At 40.3% G+C, this 17,530-nt stretch overlaps 3 protein-coding genes across 4 annotated transcripts in view; 2 read left to right on the top strand and 1 right to left on the bottom strand.

Moving 5' to 3' along the window:
* ntpcr (nucleoside-triphosphatase, cancer-related) overlaps positions 1-7,843 on the top strand; it is an 84,880-nt gene extending 77,037 nt beyond the window's left edge. The window contains exon 8 of one of the 2 annotated variants that reach the window (XM_077581952.1): positions 7,643-7,843. The gene's annotated coding sequence lies outside the window, so the exon portion shown is untranslated. Of the gene's footprint in view, positions 1-286; positions 683-7,642 lie in introns of those variants that run through there. The other variant, XM_077581953.1, reaches the window with a different exon arrangement.
* mymx (myomixer) overlaps positions 1-16,152 on the bottom strand; it is a 33,822-nt gene extending 17,670 nt beyond the window's left edge. The window contains exons 1-13 of the mRNA XM_077581938.1: positions 15,575-16,152; positions 14,543-14,632; positions 12,744-12,860; positions 8,798-8,950; positions 7,589-7,780; positions 7,199-7,282; positions 6,879-6,997; positions 6,664-6,778; positions 6,505-6,582; positions 6,290-6,405; positions 4,645-4,816; positions 1,401-1,525; positions 1,209-1,305 (exon numbers count right to left, since the gene is read on the bottom strand). Coding sequence (XP_077438064.1) covers positions 1,209-1,305; positions 1,401-1,525; positions 4,645-4,816; positions 6,290-6,405; positions 6,505-6,582; positions 6,664-6,778; positions 6,879-6,997; positions 7,199-7,282; positions 7,589-7,780; positions 8,798-8,950; positions 12,744-12,860; positions 14,543-14,632; positions 15,575-16,078 — 1,962 coding nt within the window. The 5' untranslated portion in view covers positions 16,079-16,152. The remainder of the gene's footprint in view (positions 1-1,208; positions 1,306-1,400; positions 1,526-4,644; positions 4,817-6,289; positions 6,406-6,504; positions 6,583-6,663; positions 6,779-6,878; positions 6,998-7,198; positions 7,283-7,588; positions 7,781-8,797; positions 8,951-12,743; positions 12,861-14,542; positions 14,633-15,574) is intronic.
* The window catches only part of klhdc3 (kelch domain containing 3), a 90,279-nt gene that overhangs the window by 27,345 nt on the left and 45,404 nt on the right, over positions 1-17,530 (top strand). The window contains exon 2 of the mRNA XM_077581950.1: positions 7,643-7,738. The gene's annotated coding sequence lies outside the window, so the exon portion shown is untranslated. The remainder of the gene's footprint in view (positions 1-7,642; positions 7,739-17,530) is intronic.

The following is a 17,530-nucleotide window of genomic DNA, read 5'->3' as shown; positions in this document are numbered from 1 at the left end:
AGGCATTTGACTGTGTCCCTCAGGAAGTCCTGTGAGGGGTGCTTCGGGAGTACGGGTTAACGTGCCCCCTGATACGGGCTGTTCGGTCCCTGTACGACCGATATCAAAGTTTGGTCTGCATTGTCGGCAGTAAGTCCAATTCGTTTCCAGTGAGGGTTTGACTCAAGGTTGCCCTTTGTCACTGATTCTGTTTATAACTTTTATAGAAAGAATTTCTAGGCTCAGCCGAGGCATTGAGGGGGGGTCCAGTTTGGTGGCCTTAACATTGCATCTCTGCTTTTTGCAGATGATGTGGTGCTGTTGGCTTCTTCAAGCCATGATCTTCAATTCTCACTGGAGCGGTTTGCAGCCGAGTGTGAAGCGGTTGGAATGAAAATCAGCACCTCCAAATCCCAGACCATGGTCCTCAGTCGGAAAAGGGTGGAGTGCCCTCTCCGGGTCGGGGATGAGATCCTGGCCCAAGAGGAGGAGTTCAAGTATCTTGGGGTCTTGTTCACGAGTGAGGGTAGGTTGGAGCGGGAGAACGGCAGGCGGATCGGTGCAGCGTCTGCAGTGATGCGGACTCTGCATCGGTCCGTTGTGGTGAAGAAACAGATCAATCGAAAGGCAAAGCTCTCGATTTACCGGTCAACGTTCCTACCCTTACCTATGGTAACGAGCTGTGGGTCATGACCGAAAGAAAAAGTTCCCGGATACAAGCGGCCGAAATTAGTTTCCTCTGCAGGGTGTCCAGGCTCTCCCTTAAGGATAGGGTGAGAAGCTCGGTCATCTGGGAGGAACTCAGTGTCGAGCCGCTACTTCTCCACGTTGAGAGGAATCAGTTGAGGTGGCTCGGGCATCTAGTTCGGATGCTTCCTGGACCTGCGGGAGGCCCCGGGCACAACCCAAGGCACGCTGGAGAGACTATGTCCTTCGGCTGCCCTAGGAACGCTTTGGGATCCCGTCGGAGGAGGTGGTTGAAGTGGCTGGGGAGAGGAACGTCTTCCCTGCTAAAGCTGCTGCCCCCGCGACCCGACCCCAGATAAGCGGTAGATGATGGATGGATGGACATAATGTCTGTTGCCTGTTATAAGGGAACGATGTAAGAACCAGCGTGAACAAAAGGAGTGCTAACTTTGAGCGATTCACGCAATGCAAATCGATGGATTGAAAACGAGACTTGAGTTTTAAAAAGTGATTTTTGGTGCTGCTGGCAGAGGTTGGTTTACCTTGTCAGCTGACACAGTGAACTTCTGGAGCTGAATATGAAGCTGTGGGTGGCCTTTCGGGGCATTGGCACGCTTGGGCTCACCTCTAAGCTTCCTGCTGGAAAGAACACACAGACATGCAACTTTTATTATGACTTACATAAAGGCCTCTCATTACATAAGAGAGAGGGAGTGAAGCTCGACAGAAATTACCTTTCCCACCTCGACTGATGACTGGTGATGACATCATCGGCCCCATCTCCCATGGGTGAAGAGGTGTGGTTCACACATTGCTGTGCCTGGCTTTGCTTAGTACTCCCACAGCATTCAGATGTACTCTGGTGGGGAAAAAAATACATAAATTAGTAAACGTAAGATAAAATGTGTTGGCAACATGCTGCAAACTTGAGGAAAGCTTGCTGCTAATGGACATTTGTCAACTGTCAAATGAATGATACAAAACAAATTGTTATGGTTATTTCTTTACTCCGTGAAAATAAACATTACACGACCAAGGATAAATTAACTCATTCAAACCCCAAAACGTGTAAAAACGTTTTTTAATACTTTGTCCGTCACTCCCAAAATTGTATTTACACATTTTTTGTTTTATCTTCTAATGCAAGAGCATTCAGAAAGCATTGATGCAGCTTCTGACATGAAGAGGTGGCTTAAAGCAATGGTAGTTATTCAAAAAACCGTCCAGCAGGTGGGAGTAGAGTATAAGATATCAGCTAGGGCCATGTTGCAAAAAGCTCTTTCCCTCACTATTTTAAACAGATTTGTGAAGACTAATGAAACTATATTCTAATGCTAATTGCTGCAAAACGGAAACAGATACAAATGTACTTAATCTTTCTTTGGGTAGGTTCCATGTTTTTATAGCAATAGAACACAATATTCTGTGGGCCTTGCAAAATCTGTCAAAATCCGGTAAAACTGCCGGGAGTGAAGGGGGTTGCTTCAGTGAAATGGCTGGGAGTGAATGAGTTCAAAAATAATCTCGCATGAATAACAATACCACAAAAAATGTGAATTATAACACAGAACAAGATGGCCATTCAAAGCTGTCACAAATCTAACCCGATTTAAATCCCACATCCCAATACAAGTGGGATTAATGGAATCGACATCTCTTCCCTACACATTTGCTTCTGTTCACCCTCCTTCATAATATAAACAACCTGTCAAGTGTACCCAACTATTCAACGATTATGAAAGAGAAGATGTCAAATAGTGCAAGTGAATCTTTTGTAGTGGTATTGTGCTTTTCAGGCCTCATCTAACCCTCTCTTTTCACAAGACGCTTCTGCCGACAGTAGTGTTGAACCTCATCTGTTTTTGACTGATCCCCTCTTGAGTGTCTTCCTATGAAGTGATGTCAGCCAAAAACTATCACTTAGCACAGAGTTCATCTGGTCCGCAGGCCTAGCATCTGGCTACACTTAGCCACAGAAACAAATGATGCTCGTGTTTACCTCCAGCAATAAAGAGACCGTACTACTGGCATCCACAGTCAAACCACTACAAGTGAGTCACAAACACAGGCGCACACATGGCAATGTACACATGTCAGACAACTAAAATTGTTTTGATAAGTGGATATATTTATGCACAATGCACGCTATCAACAGTATTTGCACAGCAAGCTGTGTCTGCGAACACACACAAACCCGCCCAGCTGCTATCATTTAAGTACGCACAGGCGCCTAAGGTAAAGCACTACAAAAATAAGTGACACATGATTTCTACTATTTAGTTTATAAAACGTAATAAGTGATGCACCCACAAAAGTGCAACAAGGAAAGTCAATAAGATTCAGTTCAATGCAATCAAGGGCTTGGGTTAAGAATGTAACCACTTTCCTTTCTTTTCTTTGGTCCTTCCTCGGGTCTCCTGACGGCCTCACGACTCTGGCTGTTCGGTTTAGGTGAACGGTATGGGATTTTTTAATAAGTTTTAGGTGAACTAATGACACACACTCGCACGCACGCACATACACATACACATACACATTCTCACCCACATACAAAAAAAAAAAAAAAAAAAAAAAAGGAGAGCAATGATGATGACATGTCAAATCGGTAAAATTACCGAATTAACAATACAGAAAGAAAAAAAAGATTGTAACCAGTATTACCAGCCCACTGGGCTCAACAGCCTTGTCATTTACAATGGGCCAGTCAAAGCCTGCAAATCATGCAGGAAGCAGGAAAATAAAGTTCAATTAAAAATAAAAAAAATGCAATGTAAATAGTGAAGTTTCACTTTCAGGACTTCCTCAACATACATTTTCTTATAGAAAAAAATACTCAGCATTACTGATGCTACACAGCCGAGTGCTTTCTTTCAGATATGCTCACAGTTTGTCATTATAAATGTATGGCCCGCTTGGTCCAAGTAGCAACATTCACATACAGTACTTGATCATTTTCTTACATGGCTACCAGAATGTAATTTCAGATCATGATCCAGTCACCCTGGATTGACCCACCATCTATAAATACACCAAATGGCTGTACTTTGCTAAGGCGGCTGAGCCAGGATATAATTCTGTCATAAAGTAAAAGGCTATGTAAACTAGTTGACTTTGAGGTGATGGTAAAAGTGTGTTTGCTCTGGCACAGCCTTCAGCACGGTTGCATAGTCAGAAGTTTGATAATTTTCCTTGAAACCTTATGAGGTTCTTACGCCGGGATGCTAAGTGGTGTAGTTCTTGAGATTGGCCTTGGTCTTGAGACCGGTCTCAAGACTACTTCCTAAGGGTCTTGGTCTCACCTCGGAATTGAAGGCATTTTGTCTCAGTCTTGGACAGGGTGGACTCCAAATTTTTGATCAAGACCGGTTGAGACCCGGTCAGTACTACTGTCATCAGTGAGAAACGCAGAATGCAGGTGTTGTGCCTGGAATGCCATGCCTCTAGATTTCAGATTAGTTTCCTTATACTACTTAAAAAAAAAACATACCAGAATTAGTTTTTTTTGTTGCAAGTGTAACGAAAAAGAGAAAGATGGTAATTTTGTGCTGTTTTATTTTTTGGGGGTGATTTTTCTTTGATATATACAGTATTGGTGTTGTCTCAGTTTTAACCTCGAAAAGTCTTGGTTTTGTCTCAATCTTGATAATGTCTCGGTTGGTACAAATGGATAGCCATAGTGTTTCAAGACAGGATATGGGACCATCTCACGACTGGGAACTCTGGCAATGTACTGCAATGCATTACCACCTAGTAAAAATGAAAAAAATGCTCGCTGGGTGTCAATCTGGAATCTGCTCACATCTTACCCCAGATACACTGTTATTAAGGAAAACCCTTCTCAAACTAAAAATAAGGCATTTTCCCAACCATCTGACACTTTATGTGCGGTGGCCACAGATGTTGCTGGCACTGATGACATATTTCCCCTACGAGCTAAGAGCCACTGTGGTCATGCTAGTGACAGTTTGTAATACCTACACTGCTTACCGTAGAGTCTTCAACATGACTCTGCCATTCTGTATCTTTCTTTCCCATGGCGGTTCGAGTCTCTGTTCCCATTCTGCATTGGAGTTCTTGGGCTGGTGTCAAGGGGTCAGCATCTTCCCTGGTGAATGTTGAGCCCGTGGGAGGGAGGGCTATCCGGTCACTCCTGCAGGGCAAGCAAGTGATTGCTGTGGCGCTGACAGCAGGGCTTTAAAAACCCCACAATAAAGTCCAATTATGGTTGTGAATTTTCTGCCAGTGTTTGTGTCTTTTGGATTTAAATAGCCGAGGCGCACAGCTTAAACGACAGCGGTTACGTCATTTATGGAACTGAAGATTGTCCCCCCAGTAAGACATGCTGTCAGCCTGAAAGAGTTTTTTCATGGTCGGGCATGGATGAGCATGATTCTTCCCAAAGATATTTCCTCATTTGCTGTTTTGATGATGGTGGTGGAGAGTACTGTCTAATGTTGGTCCAAATTCTCTATGGGTGTTCTCTTGGGCTAAGATGTGGTGACGGTAGAAGCCATCAGCTTGTTGTTTATACATGAATTTATTTAGGCTTTCCTTTTAATTTGGCATCCTCTATATAGTACATCAAACTTGTTACATCACTGGCTGCCTTGAAATTAGTTTATTGTTTTCAATAAAAAACATTCATTTACATTATGGACATTTACTGTTTTAAATGCATTTCGTGTCCATTGACACTTGTGTGGTCCTTCCTTAACCCTGGAAAACCCCTGGGGTCAAATTTGGCCCCTATAAATTCTGCTACTCAAATAACTCTTTGACTGCCAAAAACGTTAAATAACGTTTAGTAAAATCCTATGGAGGAGTGCCAAAGACGTTAAAAGACGTTTGTTTCAAAACAGAGGTGAAACTAACCATTTTGTATTGTTGATTACTGAACAACGGAATAAGGTAGAAACAAACTTTTTTTTCTGATGAAAGATTAGAGTCCAATCTTTCATTTGGTAGTATGTGTGTTTCCATACTCCAAACACATAATTTTCTATGGACCTTGAAAGATCAGTCAAAATGCTTAAAATCGGCTGGCACCCACGGCATCCCTTTTCTGAAAACGTCTGGCAGTCAAAGAGATAACAAAGACCTTTTTTTTTTTTTTTACAAATTTAACTTCAAAAGTCCAGAGTGCCACTTCTGACCCCTGCATGGGGCCATCTAGTGGATGAATATTGCACTTACATGAGCCAGAGTGGTGGTGACAAGATGGCTGGCAACTTGCTGTTTTTTTGAGCAGGAAATCAATCCAAACAAAACCATCTTCTCAGCAAACCATCAGATGGTAAAATTGTGTTTTTTTTTTGTTCATCTATTTCATATCATGTTGCAGAATGCCTAGGAGTATGTTTTATATATATATTTTGATAAATTAGCAACTCTCAGCTAGAAGGGTTAAAATTGAAAAAACATATATTTTGGTGTTCAGTGAACTTATAGCAGTCATTTAATGTATAATTCATAATTTTCCAAAAAAGAAAAGGGTTCTTGGGTTCTCCAGGGTTAAAATTGACCCACACTATATTTGCCTTTACTGACGTCAGACAAACGTGTGTGTAGGTGCATGTGACTGTGTGTTCACAACATCGTTTTGCATCCTGACCTGCTAGCTTACCTGAAAACCTTCTGAAGAGAAACCCAGCAGTCCCTAACCTCACTCTGCTTCTGTGTTACACCGGCAGCCAGAGCAGGGTGGAGATTTGACAGCTGGGACACACTCACGTCTAACATCTAGCACACACAGGCACGTCGGTTAGGTGGCGAGTTTTTCTGCAAAACACTTTTAGGTTTGGAAATACTGTGTTATATTTGGGAAAAGATCGTTCCTACCATGATTTGACTGGCAATGTCACGGATTTCTCTGTCTCCGAAGAGGCCTGGCTCTTTTGAGGCAGATATGCTTTTCATCTGAGATAAAAGCAGAGTTTCCCAGTGATGTCATACTCATGTGTTGAACAATGAAAAACATAATGAAGATAATTAGAATACCATGTTATTAATGGCAAATAATGTGTTGTCAGCCTGCTGGTAAAATGAGGATACTTCCAGTGCAAGATGAAGATTGTCTTGGTGTTTTTTCAGATGAGACTGCACCTTCAGCCACCTGGTTACAAAACAGAAAACAATTTAAAAACAAAACAAAAAAATATATGCTTTTATTTATCCTTCCTTTAGTATATTAGTTCATCTTGATGAACACTCACATTTTATTGATGTTTTTTCTCCTGCCGGAGATGCCTTTACTATCTGACTTCCCTTGTTTCTCCAGTTTTACAGCCATGTGATTGATCTCTTCATGCAGGGTTCTGTATAGCTGCTCATCCTACAGTAAAACAACAAAACAAAAATGAATAATTCAATTGTAAATGTATAAAAGTTCCTTTTGCACTCCGGAAACATCAATGGTGGGAAGCTTTGCTAAAAGTGGAATAACATTCAGTATACTATATATTAAATAATGGTTAATGGTTAAATTGAATGCTTTGTTTATATATCACTGTTCTCAATTATTGCTAACGCTCACCTGTTTCAAATCTAAAATTCTTCTGGTTAGCTGCATTTTGTCAACATTTGCACCCAGGACATTAACAAGAAACTGATCCTCTTCCTGTTGGCACACATAAAGTCAGAGTTTATAGCCTCCATTAGTTGGGAATCCAGCCATTTTTTTTTTAGAGGCACCAGAATAATACCACATTATACCTGCCGTCAAGGAAGGACATAAACAGAAATTAGCTCCCAAGCGTGAGTGCATTAGCAACTACTGTAAATAAGTGATAAAACGTCACCTTCAAAAGGAACAACCCTTACTGGTTTGTTACCAGTAATCATTGTCTTTGTGCTAACTTGTTCAGAAAATAAGGTAATCTAATCTCTTGTCTGAATAATCATGTTCAATTTAGCTGCACTTTACCTTCTCTTTAATCCATGTCTCAAGCTTGTCCACTTTTTTGTTGAACTCCTGCAGGCTTTTAGAACCTCCCAGGACCCTGGATTGACTGGCAGCCGTCTGTTTCAGAATGTTCCATTGGTCTTTCAGCTGGCTGAGCTGATTCTTCACAAGGTCAGAAGTGGGATTTAGCTTGCAGATGAGCTGATCGCCCGTCTTTTGAAATGGAGACAAATAAAATGGCGTTGTTCAGGAAAAGCAACCTGATATGCATCAGAATCTTCATACATTCAGTGTTTTTTGTCATACACTCAAAAACCAGTTGGGTCCAAAATAATCCAAATTGGGTCAAGAATGGACCGATCCAACTTTTTTAGTTATTTAACCCAAAAAGTTGGGTCAAATGATTAAGGATAACCCACAAAACAACCCTGGGATGGTTTGTGGGTTATTTAATTATAAGTTGGGTCAAATTAAATTAATAGACCAATTTTTTTGGGTTGCTTTGTGGGTTAGTAATTTGACCCAACTTTTTAGGTTAATTGAATAACCCAATTGAATTGGGTCAAACTTAAGTCAACCCAACTTTTTGAGTTATTTAACCCAAAAAGTTGTGTCAAATTAAATTAATGACCAACAATAACCCAATTGATTTGGGTCATAAATGATCCCAACCAACTTTTAGAGCTATTTAACCCAAAAGTTTTTGGTCAAATTAAATTAATAACCCAAGCAACCCAATTTTTTGGGGGGTTGTTTGTGGACTATTTATTTGACCCAAATTTTGGAATTAATTGAATAACCCCAAAAGTTGGAGTGGTCGCTTTATTTTTATTTATTTATTTTTACCAATTTTGAGTTATTTTTTACACAACTGTTTTTAGAGTGTACACTTTTTAAACTACTGGGACAAAAACAACCCAATTTGGGTCAAATTGGCCTAAGTTAGTTGGTCGGTCCAATTTTTGACCCAACCCAGAGTGTACTGGTCGATCCAAAACAAACATCCTTTGGATATAACCTTGAAGAAGAAAAAAATCAACAACTCTTGTTGGTTTTGAATGCTATGGTAGGTTAATTATCTGCAATTTAGCATTTTCAAGAAGATGAAAAGTATAAACTGTCTGGTTAACTGAGATTAACAGCTTCAAATGTGCAGAGCCTTAAATGTTGTAAGAGACAGGCAGTTTGCATTTTATTGTCCAGGTTTGTAGTACAGAAAAAAATGTCTACCTGGTTGAGTTGAATTAAGGTGTTGTCAAAGTCTTTAAGATCTCGCTGAAGTATTTGTGAGGCTTCATCCCAGTCCTGCAGGGGGCAGCCCTGAATTTTGGAGTCATCCTTCAGCTTCTGGTCTTGCAGTTTGCTTTTGCTCCATGTCTCAGCCTGCAAAGCCAATTTCCTGTTAGTCAGTTTCATTATAATCTTTGTTTTTAATACAAGTATATCTAATATTCATACGAATTCGGTTACATATTTCATAGAACGGTATAACTTCTGTTAAAGGATCACCTGCTAGTCGCATGACATCAGATGTGTTACGTTTCAAGACAAAGTGCTAGTATAGTGTTAGCAAATACAGTGCTATTTCTGCTGATGAGGAGAGAAAAGAGGCCTTGGCTCTCAGTGCTTCAGACACATCAAGAAACACTTTGTTCTCAATGTCATATTATGCAGAGCAGACGTTTCACATGACCACTGCCAGGACATGATCGCATAAAGCTTTGTGCTTTTTGTCTTCTGGCCGATGATGTAAAGACTGAGAACTCAAAAGCAGGTGACAAAAGCCAAAACCTTTTGGAAAATTGTCATTGTTTGCTATAAAGCTGCCAGATATAAAGTGCCAGGGATCCATTCAGTCACAATGACTGAATCAATAAATCAATAGTCTGGTACTTCCAGTTCTAAGCAAGATCCTAGCTGGAGCATATATAAATCAACAAAGCTTTTATTTTCCACAGAGCTGTTTTTATGTACTTCATCAAACGTTAAATTACAGTTCAGTGCACAAATTAGCCATTACAATTTCAACACGTGGAGCCTAAAGGAATCTAATGTGAGTAATACTGAATACGAAACTCACTTCCGCATCTGCATTAAACATCTCGAGCGCACGTGACATCGCCCTTAAACAACACTTCAAGCCCAAGAATAAAACGTCAAACGCGTGATGTCACTTGGCCTCAGAGAAGCATGTTTACGAGCCCCTTGAGGCATCCAAGGTATTTATGTGTAGAACAGAAGGAAAAAAGCTTGACATAATGTGCCTGCTGCTATCGCCTCACACTGGAAGGCTCTCATGGCTCGCAATGACCTCATACAGGAAGTCTATGATTCCCTTGTTTCTTCCTGTCCATTCTGCACAACAATGGCTTGTTGGTCCCAAAGTACAGTTGGGCCTTAGGCAAGCCCCCCCCCCCCCCCCTCCAAAAAAAAGAACACCAATATTTGAAGTTTAGATTGTTTAGATTGCTTTTATAATATGAATAACCTGTGACTTCACTGAAAACAGACCTGCAGATAACGTCATCCTTTGATGAATATATTTAGAAAGTAAAACGGCTTCGTTTCAGACAGCCTTTTTTTTATTCCCAAAAGCCTATTTTAGTAATTGAAGGTAGAAACAAGGATACAAGTGTACATTTTTACACGTTGTAAAATATTGTCCATTCAGCCACATTTTTTAACTGCTCCAGTAATGTGACTTGGCCCTGAAAACAACTGTGAGAGTGCAGCTTTCTATACTTTGTCATGGAAAAATGTTGGTGAAAGTGATGTTTTTCAGAACAGCTTTCGAGACAGATGGTGTGTTTCTCCGTGTGCTGACCGGATTTGTGACCTTAGCCTCAGGCGATAAGCTCTTATAAAATTCCTAACCATCCCAAAAAAAAAAAAGTATTAAAAAATCATCAGCTCTAGCAATCAACTCCTTGTTAACCCAGTATGTCCTGAGGTATCTAAATCTCTGATTTAACACACTTGTTTAAACAGTATTTCAACACATTGACTAACCCAAAGGCAAGTTTGAGACACGAACAATGCGCTACATATTGTATTCTTGAGATTCATTCTAATTCTAGTTCTTATGACTAAAAACCAAGTGCTACGTGCGTCCTTGGGCAGTTTGACTGGACAAAATGTCCTTCTGCCAAACTGCAGGTCCACCGGCATGGAAGTAAGGATGAGATAACGCAACCCGTTCTGCTGCTCATAGAGCCATAGGCGTGAAGAGATGAAGCCAAACAATGATCTCATCGCTAAATAATTGCTTCACTTGTGGCGCTTTTCCTTTCTCGTCTCCCTTTAGCTGAACACTGCTTATTCAGTTCTTGGGACAAAATAAGAAGCGGTACATATTTTGGCTGATTCCATTCTTAGGCATAATATACGGCTTATAAATTAAATACAGGCTTGCTTCTTTTTACTTCTGTGGTAATAAAGGTTAAAAATAAAACATTACTCCAGAATGAGACTGACTGCAGTGGAATAATGTGCAGCACGCTACACAAAAAAGACAGTATTAATTTTTTTACAGCAAACCAATCGCATTTTTTCAAGTTCTGTATTTACTGTTTTAATTAGTTGATCATAATCTGAGAACGGTCAGCATTAGTCAGCAGTCAGCAGCAAAATTTGAACATTTCCGACATATTTGTGAGATTATTAACTCTTTGACTGCCAGACGTTTTCAGAAAAGGGATGCCGTGGGTGCCAGCCGATTTAAGCATTTTTGACTGATCTTTCAAGGTCCATAGAAAATTATGTGTTTGGACTATGGAAACACACATACTACCAAATGAAAGATTGACTCTCATCTTTCATCAGAACAAAAAGTTTGTTTCTACCTTGTTCCGTTTTTCAGTAATCAACAATAGAAAATGGTTAGTTTCACCTCTGTTTTGAAAAAAAAAAAACGTCTTTTAACGTCTTTGGCACTCCTCCTTAGGATTTTACTAAACGTTATTTAACGTTTTTGGCAGTCAAAGAGTTAATATAGATCAGAAATCGTTTCGAGCCCTCGCGAAACAATGCATTGCATTTGTTGACATCTAAATTGTTCTCTTGTAAATAATACAGTCATAACAGTCATGTAAATAATACGTCATAAAACATACAGTGTGAAGTAAATTAATTTGCTCTAAGCTTAAACTCTTTCCTTAACTCTTTGACTGCCAAAAACGTTAAATAACGTTTAGTAAAATCCTATGGAGGAGTGCCAAAGACGTTAAAAGACGTTTGTTTCAAAACAGAGGTGAAACTAACCATTTTCTATTGTTGATTACTGAAAAACGGAATAAGGTAGAAACAAACTTTTTTTTCTGATGAAAGATGAGAGTTCAATCTTTCATTTGGTAGTATGTGTGTTTCCATAGTCCAAACACATAATTTTCTGTGGACCTTGAAAGATCAGTCAAAATGCTTAAATCGGCTGGCACCCACGGCATCCCTTTTCTGAAAACGTCTGGCAGTCAAAGAGTTAATGATAATCATATTATATATATATATATACAGTATATATATATATATATATATACATATACCACAGGGATACGCTGCATAACAATTACTGTTTGCAGCGCACTACTGTCATCTAGTGGCAATTTATAAGTATTGCCGTAATTAATGCGCGCAATGCCTGATGAGGGTAAGCGGATCAGAAAATGGATGGCCGTATAATAACGATCCCCTGCAATAAGCATAACGATGGTTTGACTTCTGAGGCATGTTTTCATGAAATTTTTGAATAATCAAATGGTATCGCTTTTAGGGTGCTTGGAGTTTCGTTCAATGTTTAAAAAAAACCTCAGCGGTAAAGTAGAAAATAGTTTTTATGGTCTTTTCACAACAGTAAAAAACACAGGACAGGACAAAAAGTTGATTCTACATATATTCCATTTAGTTTTAAGACAGGCAGCCAGGTTCCTGCTATTGCCCAAGCATAAGGGAATGTTACACACAAGTGCGGCTTCTAACAGTTTTTTTTTCTATTTTCTCTCTGTCTACCAATCAAGAGGCCCTTACAGCATCGTTAAAACAACATATTTACTGGTGATCTGAAGCACAGCACTATAGGTAAATGCAGTTCAAATTTGTCATTTTTTTTGTTCGTAAGAGGCAAGTGTTGTTAGAAAGATAATTTTTATGGACACGTGAAATGTGTGCAGTATTATAGATTTACCTGCAGTACTTTCTTGTTAAAGAGAGATGCGTGCTGAGTATAGCAGTCACTGCGGGATGGAACATCTGTTGTCGCTTCAATCTGTGCATGATGCTGACATCTTTGAGCTTCTTTCTCCTGCCGATCGGACAATGGAAAGTTTGAATGTCAGTTTGGAAGTTAGCAAAGAGCTATTATTCTTCGGGATTTGTGAAAAAAATAAATGTCATGATTCTAGCCTCCGTCCGTCTGTTCAGGATTGCGTGAGCAGACTACACCCTGGACTGGTCACCAGCCAATCACAGAGTGCATGCAATATAAAGACAGACACTCAGACAGCCATTCACACATTTACAAAGACTGACCATGTTTGTTTCCCAAGGCCGCTTTTTACTAAACAAACAATAATAAAAAAAAAAACACTAAAAACTCCCTCCATGTCAGCATTATATTGAATTTAACAAATGAACACGATGCTCCCACTAGACAAGCATTCCTGCAGCTCTCCGGTCGGGAAACACCTGGCTGGCTACATGAAGGAAGCAGGAATTGGCAGATCCTCCAATGTCAGCCTTTCGACGTAGGCTCAATGAAGTTTTTATCTGCTGCTCTGTTTTTATCTTTGGCTCAAAAAACAAAAAAGCATTCTATCATTAACCCCGGAGAACCCAAGAACCCTTTTCTTCTTTGGAAAATTATGAATTATACATTAAATGACTGCTATAAGTTCACTGAACACCAAAATATGTTTTTTCAATTTTAACCCTTTTTTTTTTAAACTAGCTCACAGTTGCTAATTTATCAAAATATATATATAAAACATACTCCTAGGCATTCTGCAACATGATATGAAATAGATTAACAAAAAAAACTCAATTTTACCATCTGATGGTTTGCTGAGAAGATGGTTTTGTTTGGATTGATTTCCAGCTCAACAAAACAGCATGTTGCCAGCCATCTTGTCACCACCACTCTGGCTCATGTAAGTGCAATATTCATCCACTAGATGGCCCCATGCAGGGGTCAGAAGTGGCACTCTGGACTTTTGAAGTTAAATTTGTAAAAAAAAAAAAAGGTATTTTTTATTTGAGTAGCAGAATTTATAGGGGCCAAATTTGACCCCGTTGGTTCTCCAGGGTTAAAAAGTGTTAGTTACAGTATTTGGAATGAAAATGTTTAACTGAGTAGTTAGTATGAGAGGCAATGAAGATGTGTTACGTAATCGATTAACCCAAAAGGACAAAGGAGGCCATCGCTGTGTGTTATTTATTACCGGCCTCCATGTGGACTTTACAATATCTTCTCTTTTGTTAACATCTTCCCTGACCTCATGTTTTCCAGTGAGCACTGCCTCTGAAGGGTGTGCTGTAACAGAGCACTACACACACACACACACACACACACACACACACACACACACACACACACACACACACACTCACGTACACACAGGAATACAGCGATGACTTCAACGAGCACCTCGCCAAACATAACAATACGCTTTGCCCAATGTCATGCAACACACTACATACAGCACAGCGGATTGGGTTATTTTGCTGACTGATGACTTTTTACATTTAGTGACAGCCAAACAAGAAGAAACTAAAGAACTCAGTCTGCCCTTGTCATAGTCTTGCATTAACTGCCCCACAACGTGTAACGTATTAGGAATGGAGGGCAAACCACATACTATAAATTTACCTCCAACAAATATGCCAAAATAGTTCAAACATGAACGTTTCTTTAAAGAAGAAAAAAAGTCATCCAATTTTACTTAAAAACAAACAAACGATTAAACAGCCAAATTTAGCAATTCTTACCTGTTGGATGGACTTATGTCGATTTAGTTTCGATTTGGTTTGCCCTTGCAGCGCCGGATAATCCTCACTATTGTTCGTTTTCAGTAAAACCTAAAATTACAAGACAAATTCTGATGTTGGCATTGATAAATATACAGCAAGGTTGCTAGCATGGCAAAGCTAGCAGAATATGGAAGGAGATACATTTATGCATAGAGACTGCTTATATTTAAAAAAAAAACATTTGTGACTTTAGTAAAATAAATAAATAAGTGCAAATATGCTTCAAACTATGCCAGTAATTAGCATCAGGGGGTAAGGACTTGTTCATTAAGTCTAACTACCTTAAAGGAGATCATTTTATACATTGAGACTACTAATACTCAAATAGCTAGATTTTTTTGTATTTTATTTTTTTTTAGCACAAATATAATTCAAACTAAGCTAGTAATTAGGACCAGGAGGCTTGTTCATTAAAGGTAAGGATAACTACCTTAAAAGGAGATACATTTATACACAGAGACTACCAATATTTAAATAAAATTTGCTGACTTGAGTAGAAGAAATAAATAAATGAATAAAATAAATATGCACAAATATGCTTCAAACTGACAGTAATTTGCGTCAGGAGGCATGGATTTGTTCATTAAATCTAACTACCTTAAAGGAAATAATTTTGTGACTTAAGTAAAAAAAAAAAATTAAAAAAGTATAGATAAATAAGCTAGTAATTAGCATCAGGAAGCATGGACCTGTTTATTCAATCAAAGGATAACTAAAGGAGTTAAAGGAGACAAATTATATGTTGCGACTACTAATTCTCAAATAGCATTCTGTGACTTTAGTAAAATAAAACAAATTAAACAGAAAGAAAGAGAATGAAAAAAAGACATATTATGAAACTTAAATATTATGGGTAGCTAACACATCCAAATATGACAATCTTGTAGTTTTAGGTTAGGCTTAATCAGAATAAAAAAAACATGGCCCCATTGTAATTAAAAAAATCCCCCCCAAATTTTTTCATTGTTATTCATATTTAGTGTCTTGTACCTTGAACTGAGAGTTGGATTTATTGTCACAGTCGACTCCCACAATCCGAGGAATGTTGAGATCACAAGTGCCGCTGCTGATGTTGTTGTTGTTATTGTGGTTTTTGGCAGTCGATCCCAAAATGGATCTCCATCTTAGTCCCACTGAAATTGTGTTCTCTGGGCTTTTCTTATCCCCAGAGATTGTGATCTTCTTGATGGATCTGGAAACGGCAGAGGAAGGAGCCACGTTCTGGTTGAAGTGGTCTTCCGCGGTCATACCTTCCTGTTTGTGTTTCGCGGGGGCTACCTGCTGGCCGGTGGGCGCAGCCAGGCAGGGGCCGTGTGCGCGGACCTGCTGTCGACTGAGGTAGAGCGAGTTCAGGTTCTGCTGCATTGTGCAGTTATCGAGGCTCTGACATTGCAGATAAGTCTCCGTAAACTCCTGGCATTTGGGCACGGCGGGGACCGACAGCTTAGTCCCAATTGTGAAGGGCTGTATCTTCCTGACGATACTCTCAGACATGGCCAGTGTCTTGATGGGGGGGGGGGGGGGGGGTGATTCTGGAGCCCAAATTCACTTTGAAAAGTCTCTCCTCACTCACCACGTCTGCTCGTCCAGTGGAATCTTGAACAGCAAGTGAAGAGGGAGCTCAGTTGTCCACCTTCTTGTGCATGTTGAGAATACATAGCACGCAGCCTATGATAGCTTCCTTGGACTCTTGAGAGCTGACACGTTCCCAGACGTGGCGCAGAGCTGTGCCGAGGTGCGTGACGGCCGAAGAGAGGCTTCTCCTGAGGAACCGGACCAGTGAGCCAACCAGACTGCTACTGACGAGCCTGATAACCAGGGACCGCAGCAGGATGAAAACTGCTGGCATGCTGCCTGAATGACTTTCTGCTTGGAGTGAAAAAAAAAAAAGGGCTCTTGGAAGGAGGGGGGAGAGCGGAGGGTTGGTTCAAGAGAGGATGAAGTCACCACCTCTCCATTCTCTCCTTTTTCGCTGTCAGGAGCGTGGAGGGGGCTGAGAAGCCTCTGGATGTAAAAACTCCAGCAGTTAATAAAAAAAAAAGTTCAGAAGAGACAAAGAGTTAAAAGTTAGAATACTCTTCGGAGACCATCCAGTATGAGGTCATATCCTCGGTTTAATCACACACACTAAATCTGGGTGTAGACAAGGCTCTTCTGAAGAGCGTATCTGATGCGCCCGTGAACTCCGTCTGCCCAGAAGTGAGAGTGAAGTCCAAAGTGCCCCAGCCTTGTCCTACCTCCATCCGCAGGAAACAGTTGTCACCAAGTTCTCGAGCAGCATGGAACATAACCTCCTGTCACTCATCTCCTTGAGCCGCCGAGCGGCTGGCAGTTGCGCACGTGCGAGGCCGATAGCAGCCAAGCAGATGCTGACCCCCACCCCCGACTACCACTCCTAGATGGCAGCGCACATGTCGGACTGACTGATTGGAATGTTAGGGGTGCGGTGCTTATGTAGAAACAGCGGGGGATTACTGAGGAGGGCAGAGAGCACGGTAAATATTTGCGGGGAGGAAAAGAGACTATCTTGCATCTTATGAAAACTTTTCAAAAAAGGAACGCTCACCTTTTGCTACTCTGCCCTCTGACTTGGCAACAGCACCTGGTCAGGAGGGTGCCGTCTCAATCATTTGGAGGCTAACCAAAAGTGATTATCACACACCTCTTTAGTAGTGGGGTTTCCATCCAACCATTTTCGTTCGAATTTTCAAAAAAATGCGAAAATAAAACTGGATGGAAACGCTAGAAATTAAAAAAAAGTTTTTGCACTTGGAGGGGGTGGATATTGAAGCATATCGAAAAGAGGAATATGCGAATAAACGCTAACAAGACCGGATACACCTCGCAAGTTTTGACCGGATATTACGTCAAATGTAGGTTTGTAGACGATAAAGTAAGATATGTTTGAGGGGACGACAAAACAGAAATCTTTTTGGAATTAATTAA

This window comes from Vanacampus margaritifer, chromosome 12 (assembly GCF_051991255.1).
Source record: "Vanacampus margaritifer isolate UIUO_Vmar chromosome 12, RoL_Vmar_1.0, whole genome shotgun sequence".
Lineage (NCBI taxonomy): Eukaryota > Metazoa > Chordata > Actinopteri > Syngnathiformes > Syngnathidae > Vanacampus > Vanacampus margaritifer.
The sequence above is the reverse complement of the archived record's forward strand: the minus strand, read 5'-3'. Positions and strand labels throughout refer to the sequence as shown.